Consider the following 12043-nt stretch of genomic DNA (forward strand, 5'->3'; position numbering starts at 1 on the left):
CCCCAGGTTCACTGCCCTCTGCCTAAAGAAATACAAAACTCCCTAACACCTAAACTAGTATTCCAACTGGATATAGATATCTTTGTATTGATCCAAATCACACTTTCCTATCTGTATTCACTTATGCACATAGTTGAATCCAAATCCCATCTCTCTTATCCCTCAACTTTCCAAAGATTACAGTTGATTAGAGCATAGAACATGGAGCATTACAGCATAGAACTGGCCCCTTGGCACACATGACTGTGCTGCAACAAACAGCTCGAACCACATCATCAAGTTCACCGATGACAAGACTGTGGTGGGTCTCATCAGCAAGAACGACGAGACAGCTTACAGAGAGAAGGTGCAGTGACTTGATCTGCAGAGAGAAGAATCCATGATTTTGTCCCTGTCACCCAAATCCTATAAGTTCACACAATCATGTTTTGCTGACCTTTTAACCTACTTGAAAGGTTAAGGATCAACCTAACCCCTCCCTCCTACACAGCCTTCCATCTTTCTGTTATCCATGTGCTTATATCAGTCAAGTCAAGTCAAGTCACTTTTATTGTCATTTCAACCATAACTGCTGGTACAATACATAGTAAAAATGAAACAACATTTTTCAGGACCATGGTGTTACATGACACATTACAAAAACTAGACTGAACTACGTAAAAAACAACACAGAGAAAAAGAAGACAACTACACTAGACTACAGGCCTACCCAGGACTGCATAAAGTGCACAAAACAGTGCAGGCATTACAATAAATAATAAACAGGACAATAAGGCAGTAAGGCGTCAGTCCAGGCCCTGGGTATTGAGGAGTCTGATAGCTTGGGGGAAGAAACTGTTACATAGCCTGGTAGTGAGAGCCCGAATGCTTCGGTGCCTTTTCCCAGATGGCAGGAGGCAGAAGAATTTGTATGAGGGGTGCGTGCGGTCCTTCTTAATGCTGTTTGCTTTGTGGATGCAGCGTGTAGTGTAAATGTCCGTGATGGCGGGAAGAGAGACCTCGATGATGATCTCAGCTGACCTCACTATCCGCTGCAGGGTCTTGCGATCCGAGATAGTGCAATTTCCGAACCAGGCAGTGATACAGCTGCTCAGGATGCTCTCAATACAACCCCTGTAGAATGTGATGAGGATGGAGGTGGGAGATGGACTTTCCTCAGCCTTTGCAGAAAGTAGAGACACTGCCGGGCTTTCATTGCTATGGAGCTGGTGTTGAGGGACCAGGTGAGATTCTCTGCCAGGTGAACACCAAGAAATCTGGTGCTCTTAACAATCTCTACCGAGGAGCCGTTGATGTTCAGCGGGGAGTGGTCGCTCCGTGCCCTCCTGAAGTCAACAACCATCTCTTTTGTTTTGTTAACATTCAGAGACAGTTTGTTGGCTCTGCACCAGTCCATTAGCCGCTCCACCTCCTCTCTGTAAGCTGACTCGTCGTTCTTGCTGATGAGACCCACCACAGTCATGTCATCGGCGAACTTGATGATGTGGTTTGAGCTGTGTGTTGCAGCACAGTCGTGGATCAGCAGAGTGAACAGCAGTGGACTAAGCACGCAACCCTGGGGAGCCCCCGTGCTCAGTGTGTTGGAGATGCTGCTCCTGATCCGGACTGACTGAGGTCTCCCAGTCAGGAAGTCTAGGATCCAGTTGTAGAGGGAGGTGTTCAGGCCCAGTAGGCTCAGCTTTCCAATCAGTTTCTGAGGGATGATTGTGTTGAATGCTGAACTGAAGTCTATGAACAGCATCCGAACGTGTGTGTCTTTTTTGTCCAGGTGGGTTAGGGCCAGATGGAGGGTAATGACAATGGCGTCGTCTGTTGAGCAGTTGGGACGGTACGCAAACTGCAGGGGGTCCAGTGAGGGGGGCAGCAGGGTCTTATGCCTCATTACGAGCCTCTCGAAACACTTCATGATGATGGATGTGAGTGCAACGGGACGGTAGTCATTTAGGCAGGACATTGAAGACTTCTTCGGCACGGGGACGATGGTGGCGGTCTTGAAACACGTTGGAACGGTGGTGCTGCTCAGGGAGGTGTTGAAGATGTCAGTGAGAACATCTGCTAGCTGGTCTGCACATCCTCTGAGCACTCTACCAGGAGCGTTGTCTGGTCCAGCAGCCTTCCATGGGTTGACCTTGCACAGGGTTCTTCTCACATCTCATATCTAAGAGTTATTTAAATGTTCCTTATGTAGTTGTCTCTAGCACCACTCCTGGCAGTACGCCCCATGCACACACCACACTGTGTGTAAACAACATACTTTTACATCTCCCCATAACTTGCTCCAATCGCCTTAAAATTATGGTCATATTAGCCATACCGGCCCTGTGAAGTCGTTTCTGGCTATCCACTAATTCTATGCCTCTTTATCATCTTGTACAACTCTATCAATTCACCTCTCAACCTTCTTTGCTCCAAAGAGAAAAAGCCTGAACTCACATACCCTATTTTCATAAGTCATCACCCCTAATCCAAGTGGCATCCTGGTAAATCACCTGTGCACCTCTCTAATGCTTCCATATCCTTCCTATAATGAAGCAACCAGATACTATCCAAATAGTTTCAAAAATTAGCCTCCCAATTGCCCCAATCAAATATAAATGCTCCCAATTCTCATTCCTGTGAAACTCATGATTATTATTATTATATCAATTTATAGGAGTAACAGGGGTAACATGCTGCCTCTCCTGGTTGAGCTGAGATGCTGCTGTGAGGAACTCTCTGCAAAAGCATTGTGTCGGTGTTCAGTATATCTGAAGAGTTTGACAAATCAGTCACGGAATATGCACAGAGATCCTGGCATCAACTGGCATTTTCCAAGGCAAGTTCTAAATTTCCACCATCACTTATTGAAAGAAACAGTTCTTAGGCTTGCACTTGAAAGAGTCTGGCTTCAATTTTTAAGCTATGCCCTCCAAATTTCCATAACTATTTCTATCTAATATATCTTTTCATTTAATCTCAGAACACTTCAACAAAATTACTGTTTACCCACATTCCTGAAGTCCTACACCGCCAGGTTTGAGAACTACAACTTCCCTTCAACCATTTGGTTCTTTAAGCGTGTGGGTGGGAGAGTGGGAAAGGAGCTTATTTTGCTGTTGTTGTTTTGTCTTGGTATCATTGTTGTTGTTGCTCGTTGTATGCTGCCTGAGTACTGCTCTGCTAAACATTTTGTGTATGCTACTGTATGTTGACACCAGAATGTGTGGCGACACTGGTGGGCTGCCCCAGTACTTTCCTTAGGCCCTGGTGGTTACTAATGCTAATGACTTATTTCACTGTATGTTTTGATATATATGTGATTCCTTAAGGTTGTTACAACCTGGGGTTGATAATGGGGACAAGCTCCTATTACCTATTAAATGCCCCCAATGGACTGCGTCTCAAATAGACTTTGACAACCAAGTCCAGCTCCTGGACTTAGCTACTAAGCCCGACAGAACCATTTCTACTGACAGGAAAAGGGGGCAAAGGCACGTTACTGGTGCCTTAAAAAATTTGCTTTGGGCAGATGGGCTCATCAGCCGTGGTTGGCAGCTTAACTAGGAGAAGGAAAACTCTGAACTCGAACTTCTGCTGTAGCCACCCATGGGGAAGGTTTCAAGAGTAAACCCCAAGGGAAAAATCCAGAGTTGGAGTCCCCAAGACAGTCCTATTTTGAGTTCAAAGCTGACTAGAAACTCCTGCGTGCCACTGGTGCCAAGCTGTAACGTTCTCTGCCATTCCTTTGGATTCATCGCTTATCTGTGTGGAGAGAGGAGAGCCTGCTACATGGGAAACAACTTACTCTTCATATTGTACTGCCCTGGCTTGCATATCCAGAGAGCTAGGACACAACATCTATGGTTGACACTGACCAAAAGAAGCTTCAACATGTGATAAATGAATCGAATCTAATCAAACTTAATCACTCCAATCACTTTGCATTTCCTTCATTATTGCTTTGTTCTAATTGTGTTCTTTCTTGTAAGAATCATGCATAATTTATGTTTATGTTTTTTCTGTGAATGCTGCTGATCTGATGTATGTGTCTGCGATACTGCTGTAAGTCAATTTTTCATTGCACCTGTCCATACATGTGGAGATACATCTCTACCAAAGGAGGTGCAAGGCACTCTTTCCCTCCACTAGCCTGCAAGTTACCCTTGTGTAAGGTGTAGCTCCCACTTAGCCCCCGATCAGGATCAAGTGAAGCCATGGGGACAGATGGTGGATGGTCGTATGAGCAGCTGGTGCATATTACAAGTCCCGGCTATGCGACCACTGACGTCAGGCAGACAATCTCTGAACAGCATTGATAATGGCTGGGGTAACCTGTCTTGTAAAGACACTAGCTAGAAGAAGGGGATGGCAAACGGCTTGGTAGAAACATTTGCCAAGAACAATCATGGTCACAGAGACCATCATCACCCACATCTTACAGCACTGTACCTAAGTGCAAGTGGTCCAGTGCATGGAGTGGTTTTGGCTCATCAGACTTGGGCGTGGTAATTATCTTCTAAGTTTCTCTTTTTCATCTTAGGTCATAGTAGTGCAGTGAGAATGGCTCCAGGGGCAGTGTTTTGACCTCCAGTCTCTCAATAATCACATCTGCACCAGGTTGTCCATCGGAATCCGAAGACGACGTCCACTCCACCAGGTGCACTGAGCTACAGCTCAATGACCTTCGGCTCATAGGGGAGGATGAGGAGGTGACAGACGGGAGCTACAGGGAGGCAGTCACCCTAGGTTACAGAAGGCAGGTAACTAGGTGACTACCAGGAGAAGGAAGGGAAATGAGTAGCCATGCAGATTATCCCTGTGGCCATTCCAATTGATAATAAGTATACCACTTCAGACACTGTTGAGGGGGATGACCTACCAGGGAGAGCTGCAGTAACCGGGACTCTGGCACTGAGTCTGGTGTTGTGGCTCAGAAGAAAAAGGAGGTGAAGAGGACTGCAATGGTGATTACATGCTGCCAGGTCTGCTGAGTTCTTCCAGCATTCTGAAGGTATTATATTTGAATTGTGCAGTACAGAGAACAAGGCAGATTAACTTGTAGTGACGCTACAGACTGGTATGTATGACCCTGCAGGCATCGCTGAATCATGGCTTAAAGAAGATTATAGCTGGGAGCTTAATGTCCAAGCGTACATTTTGTATCAAAAGAACAGGCAGGAAGGCAGAGGGATGGCATGGTATTGTTGATAAAAAAATGAAATAAAATCATTAGAAAAAGGTGACATACAGTTGGAAAGTGTTGAATCATTGTGGGAACAGGAACTGCAAGGGTAAAAAGACCCTGATAAGAGTTATATACAGACCCCCTAAACAGCAGTGAAGATGTGATCTACATAAAATGCATGCCAAAAGGGCAATGTTACAATAGTTATGGGGTATTGGGAAAATCAGGTTGGTGCTCAATCCCAAGAGGGGGAATTTCTAGAATGGCTACAAGAAGAGCAGCTCTTGGTTAAGCCCACTAGAGGATCAGCTATTCTGGATTGGATGTTGTGCAATAAACCAGAATTGATTAGAGAGTTTAAGGTTAAAGTTTAAGGTTAAACTTGGGGGAAAGTGAACATAGTATGATTGAATTTGCCCTGAATTTTGAGAAGGAAAAGCCCGGGTGCCTAGGAGCGACTCGGGTAGCAGCAGAACTCTCAATGGATACGATTAAATATTCTCATTTCAGCCTGATACAGCTAAAAATCACACCTCCTTCCAAGGTCAGTACAGTCAACTGTACTGTACAGTACAGTCTTAATGCATTTAAATGAGCTATCGCTGCTTAAAGCTGACAAAAACAATACCGACTGTGTATGGACTCATCCTCGTAGGATTCCACGCAGGAAGTGAGGGTGAAAACCTGTGCCAATCAACTAGCGGAAATATTCAAGGACATTTTCAACCTCTCACTGCTATGGGTGGAAGTTTCCACTTGCTTCAAATAGGCAACACTTATACCAGTGACCAAGAAAATTAATGTGGGCTGCCTTAATGACTATTGCCTGGTAGCATTTACAACTACAGTGATGAAATGCTTTGAGAGGTTGGTCATGACAAGACTGAACTCCTGCCTCAGCAAGGACCTGGATCCACTGCAATTTGCCTATCGCTACAATAGGTCAATGGCAGATACAATCTCAATGGCTCTTCACATGGCTTTAGACCACCTGAACAACACAAACACCTACATCACGATGCTGTTCATCGACTATAGTTCAGCATTTAATACCATCATTTCCACAATCCTGATTGCGAATTTACAGAACCTGGGCCTCTGTACCTCCTTCTGTAATTGGATCCTTGACTTTCTAATTGGAAGACCACAGCCTGTACGGATTGGTGATAACATCTCCTCCTTACTCATGATTAACACTGGTGCACCTCAGGGGTGTGTGTTTAGCCCACTGCTCTACCCTCTCTATACCCATGACTATGTGGCTAGGCATAGCTCAAATATCATCTATAAATTTGCTGATGATATAACCTTTGTTGGTAGAATCTCAAATGGTGACAAGAGGGTGTACAGGAGTGAGATAAGCCAATTAGTGGAGTGGTCTTGCAGCAACAATCTGGCACTCAAAGTCAGTAAGATGAAAGAGCTGATTGTGGACTTCAGGAAGGGTAAGACAAAGGAACACATACCAATCCTCATAAAGGGATCAGAAGTGGAAAGATTGAGCTGTTTCAAGTCCTTGGGTGTCAAGATCTCTGAGGATCTAAACTGGTCCCAACATATCAGTGCAGTTATAAAGAAGACAAGACAGCAACTATACTTCATTAAGAGTTTGAAGAGATTTGGTATGTCAACAAATACACTCAAAAACTTCTATAAATGTACTGTGGAAAGCATTCTGACAGGTTGCACCACTGTCTGGTATAGTGGGGGGGGGGGGGGCACTGCCCAATGCACTGCCCAAGGCTACTGCACAGGACCAAAAGAAGCTGCAGAGGGTTGTAAATTTAGTTGGCTCCATCTCGGGTACTAGCCTACAGTGTATCCAGGACATCTTCAAGGAGTGGTGTCTCAGAAAGGCAAATGATTCTGAAAGTGATGGCTGAAGAGATTGTGGAAGGATTAGCAATGATCTTTCAAGAATCAATTGATTCTGGCATGGTTCCAGAGGACTGGACAATTGCAAATGTCACTTCATTCTTCAAGAAGGGAAAGAGGCACAAGAAAGAAAATTTTATACCAGTTAGTCTGACCTCAGTAGTTGGTAAGATGATGGGAGTTGACTGTTAAGGATGTGGTTTAGGGGTCTTTGGAAGCACATGATAAAATAGGCCGTAGTCAGCATGGTTTCCTTAAAGGAAAATCTTGCCTGACAAATCTTTTGCAATTCTGCGACGAAATAACAAGCAGGATAGACAATGGAGAATCGGTGGATATTGTATACTTGGATTTTCAGAAGGCCTTTGACATGGTGCCACACGAGGTTGCTTAACAAGTTAAGAGCCCATGGTATTACACAAAAGATACTAGCATGGATAAAGCAGTGGCTGATTGGCAAGAGGCAAAGATTAGGAATAAAGGGAACCTTTTCTGGTTGGCTGCCCATGACTAATGGTTTTCCACAGGGATCTGTGTTGGGACTGCTTCTTATGTCGGAATTGATGGCTTTGTGGCAGGTTTGTGGACAATACGAAGATAGGTGGACGGGCAGGTAGCTTTTAGGAATTAGAGAGGATGCAGAAGGACTCAGACAGATTAGGAGAATGGGCAAAGAAGTGCTAGAATGGAATACAGTGTCAAGAAGTCTATGAACATGCACTTTCGTACAAGAAATAAAAGGGTAGACTATTTCTCAAATGGAGAGAAAATTTTAAAAATCTGAGGTGCAAAGGGACGGGAGTCCTCATGCAGGATTCTGTAAGGGTAACTTTGCAGGTTGAGGCAGTGCTGTGGAAGGCAAATGCAATGTGAGCATTCAATTCAAGAGGACTAGAATATAAAAGCAAGGATGTAATTTTGAGGCTTTATAAAGCTTTGGTGAGGCCTTACTTGAAGTATTGTGAGCAATTTTGGGCCCCTTATCCTAGAAAGAATGTGCTGAAACTGAAGAGGGTTCAAATGAGGTTCACGAAAATGATTCCAGGATTGAATGGCTTGTCATAGATAGAGTGTTTGAATGCTCTGGGCCTGTATTTACTGGAATTGAGAAGAATGAGGGGTGACTTCATTGAAATGTATTGAATGGTGAAAGGCCTTGATAGAGTGGACGTGGAAAGGACGTTTCCTATGATGGGGGAGTCTAAGACCAGAAGACGCAGCCTCAGAATAGAGGGGTGTCCTTCTAGATGAAGAGATGAGGAGGAATTTCTTTAGCCAGAGAGTGGTGAATCTGTGGAAGTTGTTGCCATTAGCGGCTATGGAGGCCAAGTCAATGGGTATACTTAAGGCAGAGATGACAAGATTCTTGATTAGTCAGTTCATGAAGGGATACAGGGAGAAGGCAGGAGATTGGAGCTGAGAAGGAAAATGGATCATCCATGATGAAACGGTGGAGCAGACTCAAAGGGCCAAATGGCCTAATTCTGCTCCTACATCTTATGATGATGAAGATGTACATACGTGTACACAGGTTATGCACATAACAACAAAATTGACTTTTTTTTATTTATGCAATGTCTTCTCACAATTTATCACACTGAATTGAAGTTCAAGTTCAAGTTTATTGTCATCTTACTGTACATATATACAACCAAATTAAATAGCATTCCCCTGGTCCATGGTGCATCTTCAGTACATATATCACACACAGCACATAAAACAAAATATTACTACAAGTAGTTAATAAAATATAATTCAAAGTCCATGTAACGTGCAGCACAGATAAAAAGTAAACAGTTAACAGTACAGTAAACAGCACAGTAAACAGCCTGCTGCCCTAGTGACAAGTCCTCAATGCTATTTATAATGCATTCAATGATGTTACCAGCAACCCTTTCTATATTGCATTGTCATTCAAAACAGAGAGGTTAAGATTTAATAGAGAAGTGATACAGCAAAACGAGCAATAAAAATTAGATAATGTATGAAGGATTTTCAATTAAAACTGAAGTCCCACACCACAGGTTCAAGAACATCTACTCCCTTTCCACCATTTGGTTCTTGAACTAACTGGTACAACCCTAATCACTAACAGTTTAGCAACACTCTGACCAGTTTAATTACTCTGAATTACAATGGTCAACACACACAAAATGCTTGAGGGACTCCGCAGGTCAGGTAGTATTACTTCTCTCTACAGATATTGTCTGATCCGCACAGTTCCTCCAGAATTCTGTTTGTGTTGCTCTGGATTTCCAGCATCTGCAGAATCTCTTGTGCTTATGAAGCATTACAATGGACTTTGTTTTTGCTTTGTTCTAGTTGTGTTCTTTTTTGTAAAAATTATGTTTAATTTATATTTGTCTCATTAATGCTGCTATCTGATGCTTTGTAACTGTGTGTGATGCTGCTGCAAGTAAGTTTTTCATTGCAACTGTGTATACATGTACTTGTGCAGATGACAATAACCCCAACTTTGGTTCTTGAAAATATATGAGGCAATGTCATTTCAAGAATTTGTTGTGATTGCTAATTAATTTACTTTCAGGCAGATAAATTTACAAATGTAGATTTAACCACAAAGAAACAAATTAAATATTAAATATTTTATGCCTAACCTATCTATATGGATAAATTCTGAAAATATATGGGCGTCTCCTGAATTATACAAGATGGAGCTGGTCATATACAGTGACATTTTTTGGGCAGCTTTGAATTATATTTCCACTCTACTTTCTTATTATAAAATGCAATGTCCATAGTTCAGCTGCAATCTATCACAGTTTAAATGCCCTTCTGTAGCAGAGGTAAAGTTGTAGTTTCCCATTGTACTTCCTTGCTCTTTACTCTACATTCCGAAAAAACCCAACTTACTGTGAACATCTACTATAATTCTCTGTTGCAAGCTCTACTTAACCAAATGTAACTTTAAAAAATGGATGAGGTTCATAAGCTTTTGACAGATTAACCTTCATAAATCAATATATTTAGTACAGGAGTTAAAATGTTATGTTGAATTAGTATAAGATGTTGGTGAGGTCTAATTTGGAGTACCATGTGCAGCTTGGTCACCTACTTAGAGGAAAGATGTAAATAGAATTGAAAGAATGCAGAGAAAATTTACAAAGATGTTGCCAGGACTTGAGGACCTGAGTTACAGGGAAAGATTGAATAGGTTAAAACTTTATTCCCCAGAATGTAGAAGACTGTGGGGAGATTTGATAGAGGTATACCAAATTATCAGGGATATAGATAGAGTAAATGCAAGCAGGCTTTTTCCATTCAGATTGGGTGAGACAACAAATAGAGGTCATGGGTTAAAGTTGAAAAGCGAAAGCTTAAAGGAACCTGAGGGGGAACTACTTCATTCAGAGGGTCTGAGAGTGTTGAATAAGCTGCCAGCACAAATGGTGGATGTGAGGTTTATTTCAACATTTAAGACAAGTTTGGATAGGTACATGGATGGTAGGGATATAGAGGGCTATGGTCTAAGTGCAGGTCAATGGGACTACGTAGATTAATGATTTCTCAATTTGAAATGAAAATTAACTTACACTCCTATAGTCTGGTTTAAAAGCCTGCTGTGCTATTGACGAAGAACCATAAATGGCCTCAAATCATTGTGTTCACAAATAATATTTTAATATTTTATTTTTAAGGACAGTATTTTAAATCAATACTTACAATTTCTAACTGATCCATTAGCTTCACCAAGAACTTACGGCATTCTGGCGTTTTACTGTCAATTTTCATTCCAGTCTGCATGGCATAAAGGCGACCTGCACAATCAGAAAACATCTTAAGGATGGTGCAGAGAAATACACACAAAATCTGTAACAGTTCAAATGACAGAAAATGACACAAGATATATAAGGTAGCCATCATTCATTCATTGTCATATATTGTGGGCGATCATGGTCTTTCCATGACCATAATTGTTCTTGGTAAATATTTCTACAGAAGTTGTTTGTCATTGCCTTCTTCTGGGCAGTGTCTTTTTAAGACGGATGACTCCAGCTATTATCAACACACTTGAGAGTTTGTCTGCTAGGAGTCAGTAGTCGCACAACCAGGATTTGTGATATTGCACTAGCTGTTCCCATGTCTTCACATGACCTTGACTGGGGGGGCTATGCAGGTGCTACACCTTGCCAAGGGTGATCTGCAGGCTAGCAGAGGAAAGGAGCACCTTACACCTCCGTTGGTAGAGACATATCTCCACCCCCACTACCATGTAGCCATAAACATTTGTAATGATGAAGATCATTGATAAACAGCAGTAAAAAGAACCTTGAAAGCTGAAAGCATGTACCGCCAGGCTCAACGACTGTTATAGAAATAATGAATGATCCCCAGCATGGTAAGATGGCCTCTTGTCCTCACAATCTATCTCATTATGACCTTGCACCTTATTGTCTGCTTGCACTGTACTCTCTCTCTCTCACTGTTACACTTTATTCTGTATTCTGTTATTGTTTTACCCCATAGTGACTCAATGTACTATTGTAGTGAAATGATCAGAATGTACGGTATACTTTTTGTTGCAGCTCCGTACATAAGACAATAATAAACAAGTTTACAAATAAATATCATCTTTCCATTCACACTCTTGGGCTGAAACCAATGGAAGAATCTTGTTTCAAGGCAATTAGATGCCTCAACATTCATTCACCCCAACGTAACTTTACACCCCAACAAATATCAAATATCTAAACACGAGAGATTCTGGAAATCCAGAGTAAAAAACACAAGATGTTGGAGGAACAGAAGGTGGAGGACACAGCCCAGTCCATTACAGGTAAAACCCTTGCCATCATTGAGCAGATCTATAAGGAGCACTGCCTTATGAAAGCAGCATCCATCCTCAGGCCACCCCCCCCCCCCCCCCCACCCCCCCCCCCCCCCACCATCCTGGCCATGCCCTTGTCTTGCTGCTACCAAAGGGAAGAAGGTACAGGAGCCTTAGGTCCCACATCACCAGGATCAGGAATGTTCAACATTTGC

General features: G+C 42.6%; 1 protein-coding gene across 1 annotated transcript in view; it reads right to left on the reverse strand.

Moving 5' to 3' along the window:
* The window catches only part of vta1 (vesicle (multivesicular body) trafficking 1), a 302456-nt gene that overhangs the window by 173156 nt on the left and 117257 nt on the right, over positions 1-12043 (reverse strand). The window contains exon 2 of the mRNA XM_073050440.1: positions 10724-10818. Within this exon, the coding sequence (XP_072906541.1) occupies positions 10724-10818 (95 nt within the window). The remainder of the gene's footprint in view (positions 1-10723; positions 10819-12043) is intronic.

Source organism: Hemitrygon akajei, chromosome 7 (assembly GCF_048418815.1).
Source record: "Hemitrygon akajei chromosome 7, sHemAka1.3, whole genome shotgun sequence".
Lineage (NCBI taxonomy): Eukaryota > Metazoa > Chordata > Chondrichthyes > Myliobatiformes > Dasyatidae > Hemitrygon > Hemitrygon akajei.